Source organism: Hibiscus syriacus, unplaced genomic scaffold (assembly GCF_006381635.1).
Source record: "Hibiscus syriacus cultivar Baekdansim isolate YM2019G1 unplaced genomic scaffold, ASM638163v2 tig00006715_pilon, whole genome shotgun sequence".
In the NCBI taxonomy this organism is placed as follows: domain Eukaryota; kingdom Viridiplantae; phylum Streptophyta; class Magnoliopsida; order Malvales; family Malvaceae; genus Hibiscus; species Hibiscus syriacus.
The window spans coordinates 44941-67430 of NW_024062107.1; the positions used below are offsets into that span (position 1 = coordinate 44941).

General features: G+C 34.0%; 2 protein-coding genes and 1 pseudogene across 2 annotated transcripts; all 3 read left to right on the forward strand.

Moving 5' to 3' along the window:
• The first annotated feature begins 3456 nt into the window (after window positions 1-3456).
• On the forward strand, window positions 3457-6314 carry LOC120200979. The gene is made up of 2 exons (XM_039201682.1): window positions 3457-3719; window positions 5470-6314. Exon 2 carries the CDS (start codon window positions 5508-5510, stop codon window positions 6144-6146), a length of 639 nt encoding a protein of 212 aa, XP_039057613.1. The 5' UTR covers window positions 3457-3719; window positions 5470-5507; the 3' UTR covers window positions 6147-6314.
• Window positions 6315-11149: 4835 nt separating this feature from the next.
• Window positions 11150-13447, forward strand: LOC120200978 (coiled-coil domain-containing protein 25-like). The gene is made up of 6 exons (XM_039201681.1): window positions 11150-11366; window positions 11489-11616; window positions 11708-11811; window positions 11896-11983; window positions 12294-12355; window positions 12976-13447. The coding sequence occupies exons 1-6, from the start codon at window positions 11254-11256 to the stop codon at window positions 13126-13128; spliced, it is 648 nt and encodes a 215-aa protein (XP_039057612.1). The 5' UTR covers window positions 11150-11253; the 3' UTR covers window positions 13129-13447.
• A 2293-nt stretch (window positions 13448-15740) lies between these two features.
• LOC120200977 lies at window positions 15741-21084 on the forward strand (annotated as a pseudogene).
• The last annotated feature ends 1406 nt before the right edge of the window (window positions 21085-22490 follow it).

Sequence of the window (22490 nt, forward strand, 5' to 3'; positions counted from 1 at the left end):
ACTTACGAACCTATCACTATCCCGAGACATTATCTTTTAGGCTATTTGTTTGATACAGAGTGAAGGATATGTTTTTACTATACTCTCTTCCTATCCAGTTTCAGATTGATAATCAAGGCATCTTCGTTGCTTCTATGTTTTTACTTTTAGGGTAAACTACGCATTTAACACCTAAACTATTAGTTTTGATCCGTTTTAGTATCTAAACTTTAGTTTTTATTTCATTTTAGTACCCGCCATTAAAAGCTTAATACGTTTAGTACCTAAATTATTAGTTTTGGTCTGTTTTGGTACTTGAACTTTTAGTCTTTTTAAAACTTAACATTAAATTTTGAATTGGGGTACTAAAATAAGTCAAACTAAATTTTAAGTATGATTTTGAAAAAATTAAAAATTTTGATACTAAAACAGATTAAAATTGATAATTTAGGTATTAAACGCATAACTTACTCTTCTTTTAAGTTCTCCGATCATTATGAAATATATTCTCGTAGAAGAAATATCATATCTGCTCGGTTCCATGCTTTGTTATATCACCTTTAGATTTGTAAATTTCACGAGATAAAATTATAGTGTGTTAAGACTTAATAATCGAAATTGATCAAAGAATTTAATTTATTTAATTTATTTGTTCGATGCTTAATATTTAATTTATCAATCTAATGGATCAATTTGGATATTCCGATTATCCAAACGTGGTATTATTGTTATTGTGGGTCCAATGAGTGTATACAACTATTTGTTAAAGGGTTTTTCGCATGGTTTTCAGAACCGGACCGGTTAGCGAACCGGACATGCTATCGGTTCACTGGTTCAATCGGTTGAACCGGTCTGACCGGTCGAAAGAACCAGACGACGTCATAATTATTTAAAAAATTAAATAAAAATACCAAAAATATTTAATAAAAAATAATTTTTTATATCACAAGTCATATTCAAAGCAAGTCATAACATATATAAGTTAAAAACCATAAAATCAAGTGAAACAAAATGATTCAAATTAACTACAACATAATATTTAAGGTAAAACATATTAAATAATAAATATAATTATATAACTATAATTAAAAAATAAATTTGGGGCTAAAAATCATAACAAAATGATATTGTTTGTTTAATTTTTTTTTAAAAAATAATCTCACATTGCTAAGAAATATAGAAGAGCATCCCAAAAGTCTAAAGAGTAAAAATATGAGAACAAAACAATCTCACATGGCTAAGAAACATAGAAGAACATCCCTGTTGAACTATGTTTCGATATAACAATTTAAGGCAAAATGATTTTTGGACTTGAATTGAATTTACAAAATGTATTTGGACTTAATTGAATTTATGAAGGGGTATCGATTCCCTATGAAGGGGTACCGATTCCCCCCCATTCTGGGCAACCTTTTTGAGTATAAAAATCATCCCCAAACGGCTCCAAAACATCCCCAACGGCTATATACGACTTCAAACTCATTCCAAGCTATAAATACAAGCTGAGGACACTTGAAGAAGGAAGAGAACAACTATCCAAGCAATCAAACACAAGAGAAGAGTTTTTCAATCTTATTTCATCTTTCTCTTGTAAATATTTTGTTCTTGTGAGCTCAATCTTGTAAACACCTACCTTAGAGAGGTTTTCTTGTTTACATTTCTTATCTTTTGTAAAGGGGAAAGGTTCTAGCTTAGCCCGTGTAAAAGCTAGGGAAAGGTTCTAGTTTAGCCCGGAAAAACTAGGGAGTTTGTAAGGTTACTCTTTATCCTCAAAAGAAAGAACAAATTAGTGAATTTGTTGGAAAATCCTTGGTGAGGAGCTAAGGTAGTGGACGTAGACTTTGATTGAGAAAGTCGAACCACTATAAATCGTTGTGCAATTCTCTATCTTTCAATCTCCTTACTCCCTAAACACAAAACCGTTCCGACTCCTCTTTGCAAATCGTTCCGGTTGTCGTTTCGAGCTTCCGAAAATCCTAACAATCCCAACTAACTTCTATAAATAATAGAGGTAATTTGGCATTCAAAATCATGGAGCCTTTTGGTGAGCATTGAGTGAATTATTCTTTCACTTCAACCAAGCTCGAATTTTAGGCTTCAATCGAGCTTCTAATTTTTTTTTGAGTTCAAGCCTTTTCGAGTTCAAGTTTCAATATTATATTTCGAGTTCGAGTTGAACTTGATAATTTTTAGCTCGTGAGTTTGAGTTGAGTTGAGCTTACTTTTAAAGTTTTCAAGTACGAGTCGAGCTCAGCAATACTCGAGTTCGACTTGGCTCGTTTAACAAATGACGTCATTTGGTTTAATTTAAAAAAAACAAAATGGCGGTTTTTCTCGGTTTTTCCGGTTTTCAGCCGGTCTGGTTCGAACAATTCAACGGTTCCGCCCGGTTTACTAGTAGCGGTTCAACCGATGTAGATTGAACTGGACTAGGCAATGGTTCCCGGTTGAACCGGCCGGTCCGGTCCGATTTTCAAAACAATGGTTTTTCAGATATTTAAATTATAAAAGTTTAACTCGATTCATACTCAAAAAATATAAGAAGTTAGTCAAGTTAAATTTGAAAACTGAATAACTCTATTTTTTACAGAAATTTTTTAAAAAAAAAGCCTTAATTATAAAATAAGTATCTAAATTATAGTTCTTTTCATGAATAGATGTCTAAACTATTTTTTAAATGGTCTCAGTGTATTAACGTTACAAACATTACCACTTTAGGCAATGACTTTAATTTCCTCTATTAAGTGACACGTGTCATAACCTGATAATTTTAAATTTTTTATTTAAAATCAAAATTTTAAAATTATATATTTTAAAAAAAAATTAAAACACATAAATTTTGAAATAACTCCAAAACTTTGAAAATCTTCATTTTAACCGCTAAACCCATGTCGGCCACCGCCCTTTATCGTCAATGAAGCTCCACTTGACCTCACCTCCCTTCGACGACCAAAATCCCTATGAAATTGTGATCGATCGACGACGAATTGACATTTTATACCCTATGAACCCTAGGATGAAAATCGTGATCCCATGCGATTCTGATGGTCAATTAACGACAACTACGACGTATATGGAAGTGACTACGTTGGCGGCAGTGTCGTGGCTAGAAAGGGCAGCAGCGTTGTCGTGGCCAAAAAGGGTAGCGATTACGGGTTAGGGTTAGGATTTGAGGATTTAGGGGATTTTTTTGTAATTTAAGATAAATTAGGTTTTGTTATAAATATAATAATATTTTAAATAATTAAAAAATAAATAAATTTCAAAATTACCAAAACGCTATAGTTTAGGTACTTATTTCATATTTACGCCTTAAAAAACATTTATCGATTGAGTGATTAAAAGAACTAACTTTGAAAAGTTAATAATGAAATTGAAAAAAAATGAAAGTTAAGTGACTGAAGAAATACAATCAAAGTTGAATGATAAAAAAGTAGTTTACCCTTATTATTATCCAAATCAAAAGCAAACCGAATTGAAGCATTTTATTGCTCTTGGTCCGTTTGAGGTCTCCAAATTTCAAGATTTCAATAGACAGCAGCCGTGAAAGCATGGCAACAAGCAGCGGAGAAAGTCGGCGCCGGAAAATCCTCGAAAGAGGATCCGATCGCTTGACTTTTATTAAGGGTCATCTCCAAAACCTCCCTCCTCATCCTCCTCACTCTGAAAACCAAATCGACATCAGCCCTCCTCCGCCTCCGTCGGCCCCCCTCCACCCGACTTCCCAAGTCAAATCGCCGGTACTCTTTTCTCGCTCCTCGCCGTTTTCATTTTTATTTATCTTTTCAGTTGATTATGTCTATTGAGGATCAGGGTTTTGTTGAATATTAGCAATTGAAAGATTGAAATGTAGGATGGTAGTTGGAGTTAGGATTTGGGAAATCTAGTCGAAGTATCTTCTATGGTTTAGCTTGTTGGGTTCTGGAAAGAATTGAGATTACTTCTAGTGTTAAGCATCCTTGATTAATGTCTGAGGTTCTGAAATAACGAATAAATGTTCTGAAAGATACTAATACCTATGTTTTTTGATGGATTCATGTTCCTTTGATTCTAGTACCAATAAATATTCCTCAATTCTTATTTTTATGTATCTTTTGAAGGATTGTACTCGATTCGGTTTGTTATGTCTTTATACTTTGATGGGTCAATTAAGAATGGAGGTTTAGTTGAATCCTAGCAATTGAAAATTTGGTTTACAAAGGTAGCTAAACTTTCCAATAGGAAAGCTAGTCAAAGTTTCTTCCAAGGTTTAATGTTTTGGGTTCTGGAAAGCACCAGACTTGCTTCTCATATGCACCATCGAATATTCCTCATTGGTGTCACCAAGTTACTGAAATAACGGATAGAAGTATCGAAAAATGCTAATACCAATGATTTTATTGATGGATTTGTGTTATTTTGATTCTATTTCTAGTGCTGATAAATATTCCTCAATTCTTATTTTTATGAATCTTTTGAAGGGTTATACTCGTTTCGGTTTGTTATGTCTTTATACTTTGGTGGGTCAACTAAGGATTGAGGTTTAGTTGAATCCTAGCAATTGAAAAATTGGATATATAAAGGTAGCTAAATTTTGAAATAGGAAAGCTACTCAAAGTTTCTTCCAAGGTTTAGCGTTTTGGGTTCTGGAAAGCACCGGAATAATGAATAGAAGTATCGAAGTTTCGGGTCAAAGTTTCTTCCAAGGTTTAGCGTTTTGGGTCAAATTTCCTTCATTCATGTCACCAAGTTACCGAAATAATGAATAGAAGTATCGAAGAATACCAATACCAATGGTTTTGTTGATGGATTCCCTTTTCTTCTCCCTTCCTCTATTCAGATTTTTATTCATCTTTTGGAGGTACGTTTCAGTTTATTATGCATTGATAATTGGATGGGTCTGTTAAGGATTGATGTTTAGTTTGATTCTTGCAATTGAAATTTTGGATTTAGAAAGGGAGCTTAATTTTGCAATTGGGAAAGCTAGTTAAAGTCTCTTATGAGGTTTAGCTTTCTCGGTTCTGGAAAGCATTGAGCTTGCTTGCTTCTCGTAAGTGCCACCAAGTTACTGAAATGATGAACAAAAGTTTCGAAAGACTCAAATACTGATGGTTTTTTATTTATTTTTCAACGGATTCCATGTTCTTTTGATTAATTGCTTTCGGGTTTTTGCTAATTCTCTTCTTCTCTCTCCTTCCATACTGATTTTTATGCATCTTTTCAAGGGTTGTTTCAGTTTATTATGCATTAATAATTGGATGGGCCAATTGAGGATCAAGTTTTAGTTGAATCCTGGCAATTGAAAATTTGAAATTAGGATGGTAGCTGAATCTTGCATTTGGGAAAGCTAGTTTCTTCTCAGGCTTAGCTTTTCGGGTTTCCTGAAAGCATTGAACTTGCTTCTCATAAGCACCCTCAACTATCCTTGTTTGATATTACCAAGTTACTGGAGTAATGAAGAAAAGTTTCGAAAGATATAGTACTTTGCTTTCGGTTTTTATTGCTATGCAGTTTCTCCCGATGTCCATGATGAAGCCTCTACTTCTGTGATGCTAAAACATAATCCTTGTTCTGATACTAATCAGAGTCAGCCCAGTACTTATAATGGAATTGGTGAAGGATCAACATCCCACAGACGGGATAGAAGCATCGGGCCTTCAAATGATTCTGCGTTGAATACAAACGGTCAAGTGAATTCAGTGCCGGTTCTATCAGATGATCAAATTTCATCGATTTCCACATCAAGGACAGTACATCGTTCAGAAACACCAACTCGAAAACATAATTTTTTCACCCCTAAGCAAATAAGTTCTGCAATTGATGCATCTGGACAAGCACGCCTCTTATGTTCAGTGATTGTGGTCGTCTTAGTTGTTCTGGTACGTTTGGGGTTTCCTCTTCTAGGAAACAGATCCATAGGGGGCGTTATCAGCTTCAGGCCAGTTTACTTCGTTCTGTTGACCAACATAACACTCGTGATGGGGCGACTTCTTTCCGGTGATCGCGTAAGTTCTCGAAAAGTCATTGCGGGAGAGAACAAACCCTCCTCCGCCGATGACAATAATTGGGCCGAGCAATTAAGCAAGACGTTGGAGGTAGGATTGGTGGCAAAGAAGGCGATCGATGCATTGTTCATGGATTGTAGTGTGTATCTCATAATTGTCGTATGTGGCCTCTCATTCTCGTGACAATTTAGCGAAGCATGTTTCTTTCTGTTAGTTCCTTTATGTGTTGGGGATCATAGTGTATCCTTTTGGCCATAGTGTTCTTTGGTGTACTTGCCAGTTGTACTTTTGTATTTCAATGCCATCGTAAATGCAGTTTAGGGTTTCATTTCCTTTGTTTCCGATGATAAATCGAATGATGCATTTAGTACCTAAACTATTAGTATTTTTAGAGTAAACTATACATTTAGTACCTAAACTATTAATTTTGATATGTTTTAATATTTGAACTTTTAATTTTTTTTCAAATCATACCTAACGTTTAATTTTTGTTTCATTTTGGTATCCCACCGTTAAAAACTTAACGTGTTTAGTACTTAAACTATCAATTTTGGTCCGTTTAGTACCTAGATTTTCAATTTTTTTCAAAGCTTAACGTTAAATTTTAAACATGAGTATTAAAATGAAACAAAAATTAAATTTTAGGTATGATTTTAAAAAAATTGAAAGTTTAAGTATTAAAATAGATCAAAATTGATAGTCTAGGTATTAAACGTTAATTTACCGTAATTTTTATATTAAATTTATCATTAAATTATTAATTGATATCATTGTAGTTCTGTAGTTCCATTCCACCCGGTGATAGACAAGATCCATGAAGTGTTTAAGGAGATGGAGCGAAGAACGAAAGAACTGGGCCAATTCGTTAGGCGAAATTCGCATTGCGTGATGTAAACGAAGAGTCGAAAGTCAAGAGCTTGAGGGTTTACAGTGAGAAGTTGGCAATCAGATTGGTTCTTCTCCATGGTGGCTGGGATGAACCAAGATTTAAGTGCTTGTCGAAGATCGTCGAGGTTGTTTCAGTGGTGAGGGATGCTAACAGATTTCACCAGATACCGATATGAACGATCAATTGAAGTAATAACTGGTATCGATACGAACGGTGAAATTGTTTCCGGTGAGATTAAAGACGGTAACAATGACACTGAGATCGGATGCGATATACATTTAGATTCAACAACAATCGTTCAATCACAAACCGTGCAGGCCACTGCCCCAAGGTATGAGCCAACCTAAAAATTTGGTTCGAACTCGTTGGCCTTTGCCTTTACCTTTCACATAGGGATGGGAATAGTACCCGAACCCGGCGGGTTCCAACCCGACCCGACTCGATTGGGTCGGATTTTTTTAAAAAAAATCGGGGTCGGGTCGGGTCGTTTTTTTATGTGACGTTCGGGTCGGGTTTGGGGTGAAAAATATTACCCGACCCGACAAATATATAATTTTACCTTATATATTTAGGAATAATTACAATAATACCATTCTATATATTATTTTTTTCCAATTAAGTCACTGTTTTTATTGAATAAAAATAATTTTTTATTATTTCTGGTCGGGTTGGATCGGGTTTTTAAGTTATATATCGGGTCAGGTGAAAACTTGTTTTGGTCTGGTCGGGTGGACCGAAAACCCGACCCATGCCCATCCCTACTTTCACATCTAATCCTATCTACAAAATTTTGATTCGGATCGGTTTGGTTCGGGTTTTATCTCAGAAAGTCAGGTCGTATTCGGTTCGGTTGTAATCCACTCCTAAACTTGGATCGGATCGAATTTCGGGTGGAGTATATATATTTTCAGGTCGATTAGATTAACCGAAAATCTAACCTAATCCGACCTATACCCATCCCTACTTGCATGTGATCAAGGGAAGAGCCAACCTAAAAATACCAACATTTGGTTCGAACTCGTTGGCCATTGGCAATAGCCTTTGCCTTTGCCTTTCACATCTAATCCTATCTATAAAAATGGTGGGATAAGTCCCCTAATTTCTCCTTTTATTTGTCTTTTCATTAACACCCTATTTGCTTCATCACCATTTGCTTTGGTGGAGATTTGTGCCATCCACTAATTTAAAAAGAAAAAGAAAATTAATTTTGTCGATTATTAATTAGTCTAATGTGACCTGAAAAATTTTAATTTTGTGACCTAGATCCGATTTATTCAAGTAATTTTTTTTAGAAAATTATTCGATTTTTTTAGATTTTATTTGGCGGGTCGGGTCAATCGGGTCGAGTAGTTTTGTACACCCTTATATAAACCTATTCTCCATTTTATGTAAGGTATAATGTTAAAATTATCCTCTTAATGTTTATTAAAATTAGGGGTGAGCAAAACTCGACTCGATTTTTTTTTTAATTTTGAGTTATTCGAATCGATTTATTCAAGTGATTCGATTCAACTCGAATTTTCAATTCGATTTTTGAGTTCGATTCGAGTTGAGATTTTAGAATTTTGAGTTACTCGGAAAACCAAAAATTTAAATAAGTATTTTGATAATTTTACGATTTAGTTCCTGATTTCATTATTCCTACTTCATTTTAAGTCTATTTTTTTACTAAATTTTAAATACATGCTCCTAAATCACTGTAGAAAACATACGTACTTTCAATTCCTCTTTGATAATATTTTTTTTTAATTTAGTCCCTCAAATTTCTATATTTTTCAATTTTGAGTTCGATCTCGTAACTTTTCTTCATGCCCTCGAGGAATCTAGCCACTCTACACAGGTAAGCCTTGATGAAACCGTGGTGTTCATGCTGTTAACGACATGACGATGGAGGATGTAGTCATCAATGGCGTCTTCAATCCTGAAAGCTGTTTCTCTTACAAGCTTCACCCATGTAATAACACCGGTGGAACCCTAAAGATCTCTGGCCGCCATTGCATCTGCTTCTTTTAAGAAACATGTGATGAACTCGAGCTCGACCTTGAAGATGTCTTCGACTTCTTCGTGGACGCCTCTGAGCAACTCGACGTCTTGACTCAGGAAAGTGGTTAGCTTCTCCGTCGCCAAACTCGCCGCCACCTCGGCCATGGAAATATCATTCAGATCTTCGATGAAAAGTTTATGATTTTTGGGGTTAAAATTGTTGAAACGAAGACTCTGTGTACTGGAAAATGATCATTCTTTTGGTGTCTTCTAGTATTCCTATTTTCTACTCACACGTGGATGAATTTTTCTTAGTCCTTTCCCCACTCCACAAGTTTAGAAAATGGTCATTTAATTATACATATAATATTATTTTATTGAGTATCTCGATTAGTAAAAGTTATAAAATGATTATTAAAATATTTATTAAGTTCCAAACTAGTCCTTTTTATTAAAAATTGACGGTATTGTGAGTTGAAAGTAAACTTATTGATTAAGGGTGTTGAAAAATATCCGATCCGGTTGAGCCGACCCGTCAATCCAAGCCTAAAAATCTGAGTAATTCTCTAAAAAAAATACTCAAATAGGTCGAGTATCCGACCCGTGATTTTTCTCGGATAATTGGGTCAGGTCTGGACTGAAATTTGTTCATAAACAGGTACCCTGCCTGACCCAATAATTTTAATATATACAATTTAAAATTAAATTTAAATTCGTAAATTTTTCTTAAGTTTGTATTATGTATTTTTAAGTTTTGAATTTTCAAAAACATTTTATCAATTTATCAATATGAGTTTAAAGAATGAAAAAAAATCACGATCGATTTTAATATTTTGAATATTTTCTTTTTGATATATATATCCTTAAAACTAATTTTAAATCATTAATTTTTATGTATAGATTGTATATTATGAATTTTTAAATTTTTAAGTATTTTCTATGTGCTTTTTTTAAATAAATTAAAAAATAATATATATATATATAAACTGGGTACATGTAACTCGAAAATATGGGTACTTGAATTTTAAGGGTATTGGACTTAACGGGTCGGGTACTCGGCTTTGAACACCTCTATTGTTGATTGTAATATGATAAAATTTGATCCTAACAATCATGTTAACGTCTAGCCTTAGTCCACTGTCAATTTTTAACAAAAAAAAACGAGTTTGGAACATAAAGAATAGTCTAATGACTATTTTGTAACTTTTAATAGTCGAAAAATTAACAAAGTGACATTATGTAGTCGAAAGATTATTTTATAATAGTCGAAAGACTTAATAAAATAATACCTTATAGTTGGAAGATCATTTATATACTTTACCCTAAAATTTATACAATCTATATATTATATGATTTACTTTCGACATTAAACGTTTACACCCCTGACATCTATGGTGTTCGAATCTAAGTCAAAGACAATCATCCTAAACCAGCTTGTTCCATTTGCAATCGTTAGAATTCGAACTACTTAAGAGATCTAATATCTCGTTTCACTAAATCAACTAATTATTGAAACATTATTTTTGAATTGAGAGACTAACACTTGATTAAATTATGTTAATTTTGTGCATAAATTTAATTCAAATACGACGCAACTCATGAATACTTCTCACAAAAGTTATAATTCTTTTAAAACATTATTTTATTAAAATTAACCTATACATTTTCTATCCACTTATTCTAAAAAATAAAAATAAATTCTAAATGATTAAGGGTAAAATATACAAATGATCCCTCATCTATAAGGTATTACTTTGTTGAATCTATCAACTATTAAAAATTATAAAAATGATCCCCTAATTATTGGATGTTGTTTTGTTGACTCCCGACTATTAAAAGTTATAAAATGATCACTCGAGTATTCATATGTTCCAAACTCATCCTTTTCTGTTTAAAAATTGACTATCATCTGAGCTGAACGTTAACTTGTAGACTTGGATATGATAAAATTTGATCCTAGAACCTGTTGAATTGTACTTTATTGATCGAATCTCTATTTACATTATGTCGTCAAGTCAGTACTTGAAAGCAACGACAATGTTAGTAAACATCATTAAAATATAATTTTATCATATCTCGTCAACATGTTGACGTCCAATTCAGACCAGTCAATTTTTAATGGAAAATGATGAGTTTGGAACAATATGTCGGGTGAGCATTTTGTATCTCTTAATAGTTGAGGGACTCAACAAAATAACACCCTATAATCGGAGACCATTTGTGTACTTTACCCAATAATTAGTCAAAGTATAATCCCACGGCATCAATAAATATAGTACTTAATTAAACTTTTCGTGGTATGAGATAGGCTGGTAGGCGTTTGCAGTTCCTTAACCGAAAGGGAAGGGAGGCAAACCCTAATCTCGTCTCTGTCTTCCCAAAAGACGAATCGAAAGGGGAAATCTTGAAGGGGAAAAGATGGTTTTTTACTTCAAATCCCGACCAGAAGCCGGCGATTACACCATCTTCATGGGTTTAGACAAGTACGAAAACGAGGAGCTCATCAAATACGGCTTCATCGAAGATATCTGGTAATTTGCTCGTTTGATTTCGCCATTGTTGCTATAAAAGAAAGTGAATTAGGTTTCTTTTTCCCCTTCCTTCCTTTAGAATTACATATTATCGGATTTTTCTTCTTTTTGTTTATTTACAGGTTTCATGTGGATAAAATGTCTTCTGCCCATGTTTATTTGAGGCTTCAAAAGGGTCAAACCATTGATGATATAAGTGAAGGTTTGCTCGAAGATTGTGCTCAGCTCGTCAAAGCTAATTCCATCCAAGGTTTATTTTAATTTCATCATTCTTTTTTTCTTTTTCTTTTTTGTAGAATTGTAATTTTAATCTGTTGCAATACGATTTTATGTGAGGTTAGGGAACAAAGTGAACAATATTGATGTTGTTTACACTCCATGGTCCAATTTGAAGAAAACTCCTTCCATGGATGTTGGCCAAGTTGGCTTTCACAATTCCAAGATGGTAAACCTTCTTTGTTACATTGATTATTGTCAAAATATTTTGTTCTTGTTTAGGTTTGTTTTCTGATTTCATCATGCGATTTAGGTTCGGACAGTGAGAGTGGAGAAGCGTATAAACGAGATAGTTAACAGGTTGAACAAGACTAAAGTCGAAAGGAAACCTGATTTGAAAGGTATGTGAATGCATGCGGTTTCATTTTCTTCTATGAAAGATACTCCATGTAATCCGGGGTCTGGAGGAACCTGGAAAACCATTTGATGAACTGAGGGAAAGTGTCCCTTTACGGTTTGCCTAGGGAAAGTGTCCCTTGCTTTAGCTACATCGTACCCTCAATATTTTGTTCTTTGATTGGCATACGCAGCAATGTATATTTTGCCTTTTGCATCTTCAATTCTACCACTCATTTAGTATATCGAAGTTATAATTCTTTTATTTCTATCTTTCAATCAAACTGACGCCACTAATGTACTACGTTGTTGCAGCTGAGAAAGAAGCAGTGTATGCAGCGGAAAAAACAGAGAGAAAGCTACAGCTGAGAGAAAAAGTGAGCCCCTTTTCTCTTTGATTACCTTTTTCCTTGTTTTGTCAATTTGATATTGGCTACATTAGCTTATGGTTTGTACGGGTATGCTATCAACATATCCTTACTGGTTGTAGCATGAAAGCAAAAATTATCCTACTCGATTTGATATTGGCTGCGTTAGCTTATGGTTTAAACGGGTATGCTATCGAACATGGTTATCCTTACTGGTTGTAGCACGAAAGAAAAAGTTATCCGACTTGATTTTTCTCCAGGTGAACAAATAGTTAGCAGACTTGTGACGCTGAGGCAGGAGTGAGATGATCCATAAAGAATAAAACATATGGAGACATAAGGTTCATTTAGTTAAATATGTGCACAATAGTGTAGTTTTATATACATGGTAATATATGTAGATTTTTGCTAGCATACAAATATAATAAAAGGCTTGGGGTCTGTGATACAATATTCGGACTTGTGTTCGGCACCTTTTTTCCCTGACTGAATAGTTTAGGGTAAGAATTTCTTGTGTTTGTACTCTTTGGATTTGATGTTTTACAATTCATGCACCCTATTCTCGTGTGCACAGATGCACCCGTTTTTAATTGCATATTGAAAATGAAACCATTTGATTTCTTTGGCAGAAACGACGAGAGGAGCTTCAAAGGCTTGAAAAGGAAAGACTAGCAGAAATAAGAAGTTACAAGGGTCTGATGGTCTCTGAAAAGATGACATCAAACAAACAAATTGCAGGCACAAGCAAGTCTCTCCAGGAACTAGAGGAGGATTTTATGTGAAAATTATTGGTATTTCATCACCGACTATGAATTCTTATAGCTGCCAGATACTTGCCGTCCTTCAAAGAAGGGTGTTTTCTGTTACCTCATTCGGGTTATTACCTTCATCGATTTTGATAAGAAAAAGGAGAATGCAAATTGTAGAACGAAGTCAAGCTCGAATGTGGGTGAGATGAACTTCTGCAATAGGTGCCATGGATTCTACTGAACACTATTCGAATATCCATTGTTGCTTAGGTGTTGCTTCGTTTTCAATTTATGTTCTATTCTGAATGCAAATTTGTGCATGATCATGCTATATGGTAGCATGGATTTGATATTCTTGTTCTTGTGACGGTTTTACACCATAAGCTCACTCTTGTGCTTATGGTTTTCAACATTATTTTTCTTGAATTCGTTACTTGGGAGTCTGCCGGTTCCGGTAACTGGATACGTGTCGTCTGAGCTAATGTTGTGTCGTCTGAGCTAATGTTGGGTCGGCTTGATGAAGGGTGTGTTTGGTTTAACTACATCTAGGTCCTTATCAGTTTTGAAGTTAATCAACTTCAGCCTTGACCTCCTTTCCCCACCCAAAAAATCTGGTTTAATTTCCTTTGGTTTCAAAATTAGTTAAATGAAGCAATAGTGGTCTTTTTAAACTACTTATGATGTCCTCCTAGATTTTGGAATTAGACAAATTAAGTTTCGGCTCCCAATTCGTTTTTAAATCAGACATATCGTAAGTTATTCGAGATCGATTGATTCAAAGTTTGATAAATCCTCATCTTGAATTAACTTGAATTGAGTTCGAACTCCACTCAAGTTCTTAACGAGTAGAAACAAATTACTTGATACATTCGAAAAGCCCGCGAACAACTTGAAAAAATAAACTATTAAAATTTTAATTTTTTTTGAAAAAATAAATTATTAATAATATTAATATTTATGTATTGATTTTTCTAAGAATACAATATAAGGTGTTTATGTACTTAGGTTCAAGCTTGAGCTTCAATTTAAGAAATTTTTTTTCGAGCTTTAATTTATGATTTCGAATTTGAATTGAACTTAAAAATTTTAGAATCGTAAGTTTTCAAACCGAGGAGATAGACTCAATAATACTCAAACTCGACTAAACTCGTTTGCATCATTATACAAAAGAAATTCCAATTAATACAATCTTCGCTACAAATTTTAGTGGTTGAGATTATATCATTATTACCTTTTATATTATCAAATTTTATTATAAAGATTCAAGATATATAATAGTTTATCATATCATAATAAAAGATGAAATGTTAAATCTACTAAATAAGGTTATTAAATCAAATTATAATACTATAAATAGAGTAAATTAAATTGAGATAATCATTTTTATAATATTAAATTTGAATTAATTAATTAATCAAATATTAATGATTATAAAAATATGTCAAGACACATATATGACCTAATATAATATTATGATCAGATCAGGTTTTTAGTTAGTTCGAATCTAATTCGAGTATTATATTCCTCCATTTAACACATGATTTGATTTGATTTAGAGAGATTTAATTTGATATGAAATTCAATTCGAAATTTAAAATTAAAATTCACTTTTGACTCTATAGAAATATAACATAAATTCTATTTTTATTTAGTAAAATAAAATTGTAAATGAAAAAATAAAAGAGATATTATAATAATTATTCTTAAATATATAGAAAAAAACTATATTATTATTTCGAGTTAATTTTTTTAACCTAAACTCAAATTTGACACTCATCATTAACAATACTCAAATATTAATAAAATATAAATAATGAATGACACATCATATATAAATATTAATAAAATAAGTCACGATGATTAAAATTGGAGCAATTTGATGATTAAAATTATTTTTTTTTAAATTTAGTTATTAAAATGAGAGAAAAAAGATAGTTGAGTTATGAATGATGTAATTTTCCCATTTATAACAGTATTAAACAGAGTCAAAGGGTCACATTGAGTTATTTTGTGAGTTCGAGGGCCAAATTGAAAGCTAAAAATATGATTTACTTGACGTGTCACGTCAGCACAAAGAAATGGAGACATTGGTCAACGATAAAAAAATGTTAGTCAAATAGCTACATTAAATTCTTTTTTCGAGTCGAATGACGACATTGATCCAAAAAAAACATTAGAGGCCACATTAAATTGTTTTTGAAAGTTCGGGGGCTTCTAATGCCTTGAAGCCTAATAAATATATACCATAGAAACATCAATCTTAAACCAATTCAATTACTATTATATTTGAATTAACCTTAATTTTTAGAATAAACAACTGTAGATATTTTTACTGATGTTAGGATTAATTAATTACCTCAATCATTAGAAAACAAACAAATTAACCGTACAGTTAAAAAAATCTGAAAAACGACATCGTTTTTCATAAATCACTGAATACAGTTATAAAATATAAAAACTTAAAAGGAACCGTCGGATGTAAGGGGTCAACAAATCGAACGGTATCAAGAGAATTACATCTAGAACGCGTGGCAGATGGTGGTTGGGCTTTCCTTTTTTTTATTTCACCTCCCAAATAATTGAAAAAAGTATATAAAATAAAAGGAAAGTGGATATTTTTTCAACGGAAAAAGGAAGGAAAAAAAAACACTATTTGGTTTGATCTCAGAAATTAAAGGTTGAAGGCGAGAGAAGCGAGGAAGAAAAGGAGAGACCTGCGGAGTTTGGATTCTTTGGTTTACTTGTTAAAAGATAGCTTTGAGTGTTCCAGACGGTGACCGGAATCAGCCTTCCGTTCGCTGCGATCGCGCCGGACGGTGATCGGAATCAGAGTAATTTTGTTTCTTTGTTTTCGGTGTGTGAGTGAAGATGGTGAACTCTATGGTGGAGAGAGCTACGAGTGGCTTGCTGATCGGGCCTGATTGGGCTCGGAATATCGAGATCTGCGACATGCTTAATCACGACCCTGGGTATGCGTCGCTCTGGATTCCAAATTTCTCCTCTCTTCTCGGAAGTTGTTATTGCTCTTTTGATTCAATCGATGATTGCGTTCAATTTGATTATGAATAATGAATAATGAATAATGAATAATGAATATGAAGACTGTGAATCTAGATTTATGTATTCGAGTTGCTTTTACTTTTACTTATTTTAAAATAATTATCCTCTTGTTCTGCTAGTAATCAGCACGTAAATTTAAAGGGAGAGATTTGGTTCAGGAAATTTCAGGATTGATTAGTTTGTTTGCTTTTTCCTTCTTTGTTCAACCTGTAATTTCTTTCATGGATGTATTTGATAATAACACTGCTTTGAAGTTAGGTTTGTTGATTGATAAAGGATTTAGTTCCATGTAAATTTGACCGGTTATAGAGCTCAGCTACTTCGAAGTGAAAGCTTACTGGATTTTAGTTAGTTTTACTTGAGCAGCGTAATGGTAATTATGTTTTATACTGTTGTCTTCTGTTAATTATTTTTGGTCGCTTTTGCTGGTTGCTTTTTAGTCATCGTGACTTCTTTGAAAGTAGAAAGGCCTATAAGTTTAGTTTTATGGTTTTTCTCCCTCCAGAGGATAAACACTAGAGGGCAACAGGGTTTATATCTTTTAAGTTTGGATATTTTTTGCTTTCTTAAATCTAGTGGTGAAATTTTATGATTATTATCAGGCAAGCAAAAGATGTCGTGAAAGGAATAAAAAAGAAGCTTGGAAGTAAAAATCCTAAAGTTCAACTCCTTGCACTAACTGTAAGCTGCTAATAATTTTTTCATTGATTTCCACTAGTCTCTGGATATAATAATCACTTCTTTTTTGCCTGTTATGTCACCATTTCTGTAATTGAACTAAAATTGTTTAAATTTGGTTGACTTTCTATGTTCTAGCTGCTAGAAACTATCATTAAAAACTGCGGGGACATTGTCCATATGCATGTTGCAGAGAAAGGTGTTCTTCATGAGATGGTTAGAATAGTCAGGAAAAAGGTAGGGGTCCCATATTGTAGTTATTTTCTTCTTGTAAAACTTGTTCTCAGTTTTTTGTTGTTCAATTGTAGCCCGATTTTAATGTTAAAGAGAAGATATTGACTCTGATCGACACTTGGCAAGAAGCTTTTGGAGGTGCAAGGGCAAGATATCCACAATATTATGTTGCATATCAGGAGTTGTTGGTATGTCTGCTTAGAGGCCTCTCATCTTAAGTTGTATGAGTTTATGACACATGCTGCATTTCTTGCGATGCAATTCTTCATATGATATTCTTCATTTGCGACTTACTCAAAACACATTGATATGCAATGAGTACTTCTACATAATGTGGCCTTTTTCCTTTTCCCCCCTCTGAAGCAAATTGGTTTATTGTTCAGCGTCTTGGGGCAGTATTCCCACCAAGATCCGAGAGGTCTGCACCCTTACTTACTCCTCCTCAAACACAACCTTTGTCTTCTTATCCTCCAAACATTCACAATTCTGATCAGCAAGACACAGCTGGGTCATCTGCAGAGTCAGAGTTTCCATCCCTGAGGTATTTGCATTGTTGTTCCTCAGTTTCTTAGTGGTATAAAAGCATGGTTGTTTTTGTATTTTGCAGTATTCGTATTCAGCTTCATGATGGCCTAGGTGTCTGTGTGTGCGTGTTTTAAACTTTCTGGATAATGACTTTGTAGAATTTGTGCTGCAGTAATATGGTTATGCCGAAGGCTGCTGCCGTACTAAATTATTGTTTGTCTAATGAACAAATTACGGGGCTTACTGAAATGTGCTTTTGATAATTGCTTCATAAGGATAAGAGTCCATTTTATTTTCCCATATGAATTATTTAGTATTTTCTCTGTATTAAAATAATTGTCAAAGCGAACTCTTTATTCACTCCTTAATGTATTGGGTGAAAAACTTCCTACTTTTTTCAACTTCATTTTGGTCATCACATCAGTGCTCCCTGTCCTTAGCTGGTAAACATGACTGTGGTGTTGTCATACCAAGGATTATCCATGTCTCCTAGAAATAGAGCAGTCGGGACTTTCCACAGACTAGAGCAGTTATAATAGTTGAAACTATATGAATGTGTCATATTAATGGTAGTGAAATTACATTGCTATACTTTTAGTCTTTTAACAGGAGTTTCATTTATCAGTTTGACAGAAATTCAGAATGCACGAGGTATTATGGATGTCCTTGCAGAAATGCTAAATGCAATAGATCCAGGAAACAAGGAGGTATTTGTTCACAATTTGATATGTATGAAAAATTTGTTTGGCTGTGCTCATCTGTGTAAACTTATGTTTTTCCAGCTCTTATGAAAAATCTTATCTAAAGTTTACATGAAGTTTCAAGCTGCTAAATCTGAAGATATAACACTGTTGTGATTTCTGTAAGTTCATTTTCTATTTGCATTTTTACTGGTCTTTCTTCTACCATTTCAGGGACTTAGGCAGGAGGTGATTGTGGACTTGGTGGAGCAGTGTCGTAATTACAAACAAAGAGTTGTACATCTTATTAATTCAACATCGTAAGGAAACCTTCTTTTACTTAAACTTCCCTGGGGCCCTTTGTACTTACCATAAGTTGGTGACTTGATGTTATATTCTTTTTCCATGGATGTGACATACTTTTCTGCATGGAACTCTCTTTTTATTTTGTGGTCCTTAAGGCGTCTGTGTTAGTATCATTTGTCAAAATACATTATCAAAATGAGATAGGGAAATCATGTGTTGAGGTCAAAGGACTTCATTATTTTATTAAATTGTATTCTATTTGTTGCTATGGTGATTACAAGCTGGAGTAGTCTAAAGGAATTCATTTATTTATCAAAATCTTTTTCCCTAATCTATGCCAATGAGTTTCTTTTTGGGCGTCTTTGTATAAATTTGTGTGATATTTTCAGTTATTATGCCATGTATTCTGTATGAGTTGCATAAGTAGTTAGCTTCTATGCTCTATGGAATTTTGTAAGAAATTGTCTGAAATACTTTTTATATTTAAGACACATATCACCTTTTGGTTAACTATTGTAGGGATGAGTCACTTCTATGTCAAGGTTTAGCATTGAATGATGATTTGCAGCGCTTACTAGCAAGGCATGAAGCAATAGCTTCAGGAACACCTTCTCAAGCAAACAATCCTAAGCTTGAACCTGCAAGAGAACCTGTAAATGTTGACGGTCCACTAATTGATACTGGAGACAGTGGCAAGCAGTCCGAGGGGAGGTAATTAGGCTTCTTTGAACTGGATTGCTTATGCAGGGATCTGGGATTAAAATTATTGGTATTCTGTATTTTGTTTATTACAGCAAATTTTAGGAATATGCTTAGAATTATAAGTTCTGTATCTTACATATGCTGCATTACACTTCTTTTCCTAAGGATTACTGGTGGTAACCAGTCTTTTTCTCAGCATCTCGGAACTTGGTTACAAGTTTCTTTCATATATTTGAATCATTGGTTTTGAGGAATCCTCGGTATGATTTAGTTGCTGGGCTTTTTGAAATAAATTGCATGATCGCAGGTGTCTGGTTATGTTAAAGTGACAATCTTTTGAACTTTTTAGATTAGAGTGATTAGTAGTGTATTTACCTCTATCGGGAATGACTGAGTTACTTATCAAATGTTAGGTTGCCATGATTGACATTGAAATTCATTTAATTTTGGGTTATCTAAACCCTGCATGGCTGCATCTTATATTTTCAGTAGCTCGAGTTTAATTAACAGGATTTTTTCACAGATCCACTTCAAGCACACCATTTAATCAGTTACTGCTTCCTGCTCCGCCTGCAACTAATGGTTCAACTCCACCCGCTGCCAATCCCAAAATGGACTTGCTTAGTGGCGATGACTTCAATTCACCAAAGGCAGATAATTCACTTGCCCTTGTTTCTTTGGGAGAACCACAACCACAACATGCAAGTCCTGCATCGCAGCAAAATGCCCTCGTTCTCTTTGACATGTTATCCGATGTTAGCAACACCTCTAATTCCTTTAACACCCGGTCTTCAGGTTTGGCCGGACAAACCAACCTTTGACTCTCAAATTCAGCAGCAGCAGAATTTTCATGTGAACGGAACTGCACCAAACATGGCATCACCTCAATATGAGCAGACATATGCTCAAGGCACAGTTCCGGCCTGGAATGGTCAGCTGGTTCAGCAGCAGCAGCCCCCGTCATCTGTCAATGGTTTGTTTCTAATTATAATAGGCTTCTTATTGCACAAGTATATCATTTACTTTCATCACAAATCCCTAGGGGCGGACACATTTAATCATGGCATGCCACATGCCATTCTAGGAAATTAAATAATGACATTCTAGGCATCTTTGGGTAGGTTTAACTATATTCTTGCTTCCACTACATTATCTTATGAACCTTTCTTTTCTGCACGCGGAGAAGGTGCCCCGGGTAGTGATTCGCTTCCGCCGCCACCCTGGGAAGCACAGGTAGCAGACTCTAGCCCAGTTGCAGGTGCTCAGCATATGGGAAGTGATCAGATGGCGGGTATGTACATGCAGCCAACCACAACCAGTCATTTACCGACGATAAATAATCATGTGGCTCCAGGATACCAGTTTGCTGGTTATCAGCCACAGCCGATCCAGGGCACACCACAGTATATGGGCATGCTTCCGCAGCAAATGCCAGCGGGCCAGATGGGTGCAATGTACCCCCAGCAAATGCCAGCGGGCCAGATGGGTGCAATGTACCCTCAGCAAATGCCAGCAGGCCAGATGGGTTCAATGTACCCTCAGCAGCAGATTTACGGCAACCAAATGGGAGCATATGGGTACGGTCAGCAACCGTATCTCGATCAGCAAATGTACGGGCTATCCATCAGAGACGACAATGCCTGAGGAACTCTTCGTACCTGGTTCCCACTTCATCTTACACTCCACCGAGTAAGCCGTCGAAACCCGAGGACAAGCTGTTCGGAGACCTCGTTAACATGGCGAAAACTAAATCGACAAAACCACTCCTGGAAGAGCTGGTAGCATGTAAACCTGGGTTAGTTTCTCCCTTTTTACATATTTTTTTATGACTAACTCGTTTCTTCTTCTTTTTCCCATTTTCTCTCCTTAAATATCTTTCCTATTTATATATTTGTTGAATGTTTGTCACACTCCCTGTAGAGAAAAGAAATTAAACATTTAAAACGTGTTTGTTAATCCTATTAAATTTTTATTTAGTATAGATTTTTTAATAAAAGTGTTGAATATGATGCATATATGGATTTTTATTTTAAGATTCCGAGTTCGAGTATCGTTGAAATGCATACTTATTTTGGTTTAAGTCGTCTATTCGGTTATAGGATTTTCTTCCGGTTATCAATTCGATTGTACATTGAGCATGGACCAAGTAACTTTAGTGGTAAATGAATTGTTGATATTCTTTGAAGTATTAGGTTCGAGTATCAAATATGTTAAGGGTGTGAGCATTTAATGTCAAATGATTAAGAGTTATTTTAAGCCGATATTGTTTTGTACCTCATATTGATAAAAAAAATTTTGATTGTATATTGTAATATTGTAATGATAAATTTAGGTGGTACATTTTAAGTTTTTATTTAAAAATGATGATGATTTTTATTTTTAAATATATCTTTTAATACTATATATATTTTTAGATTATTTATTCAATTTCATATATAAGACAAAAATAATGCATTATCACATGGGTTGTCATATTAGTGTATGGTGTAATTTTTAACAATTTCGTTAAATCTTAATTGAATTTATTCCAATTGACAAAAGAAAAGAAAAATATTGAAGGTAGATTAAATAAAAAAGTTGGGTTAAATTGATAAAATTATAAAATTAAGGACCAAATTTGTGGTTGTGGTTATTTTTTTCTAAAAAAAAAGTTAAGCAGAGAAAGTTACCATTCCATTTAATTTAATGGCCAATGCTTTGATCGGTCTTTGATCGAACTCGAATCCGTTTGGTTGAATCGGTTTTAAGTAAGAACCGGTTCAATCCATGCTCAAATTACGGATAGATATTTGATTCAAACTCGATAAATTTTGATCGGATTAGATTTTATAGGGTCAGATTTTTTAAAGTATCAGGTTCGAATTAGATTTAAGTTTAATATAAAAAATTATTCAATCTAAAAAGATTAGTATAATTTACTTTTATATATTTAAAAATTATTTAAAAAGATTAGTAAGTTTAATATAAACGTGACACGTCACTTAATAGTTTTTTTAACAGTATACGCATAAAAGTGTAACAAAAAAAATATTAAGCACCTATGTTTAACAAAAAAAAATTTAACTACAACCGAACTCACTGAACCGGCGGTTTTTTTATATTATTCTTTAACCCATACAACCAGAACCCACTGAACCGACCGTTTTTTTTGGGCTCAAATCTCATCATCAAAATCAAACCACAGACCGATTCACATTTCATTCTCTCTTC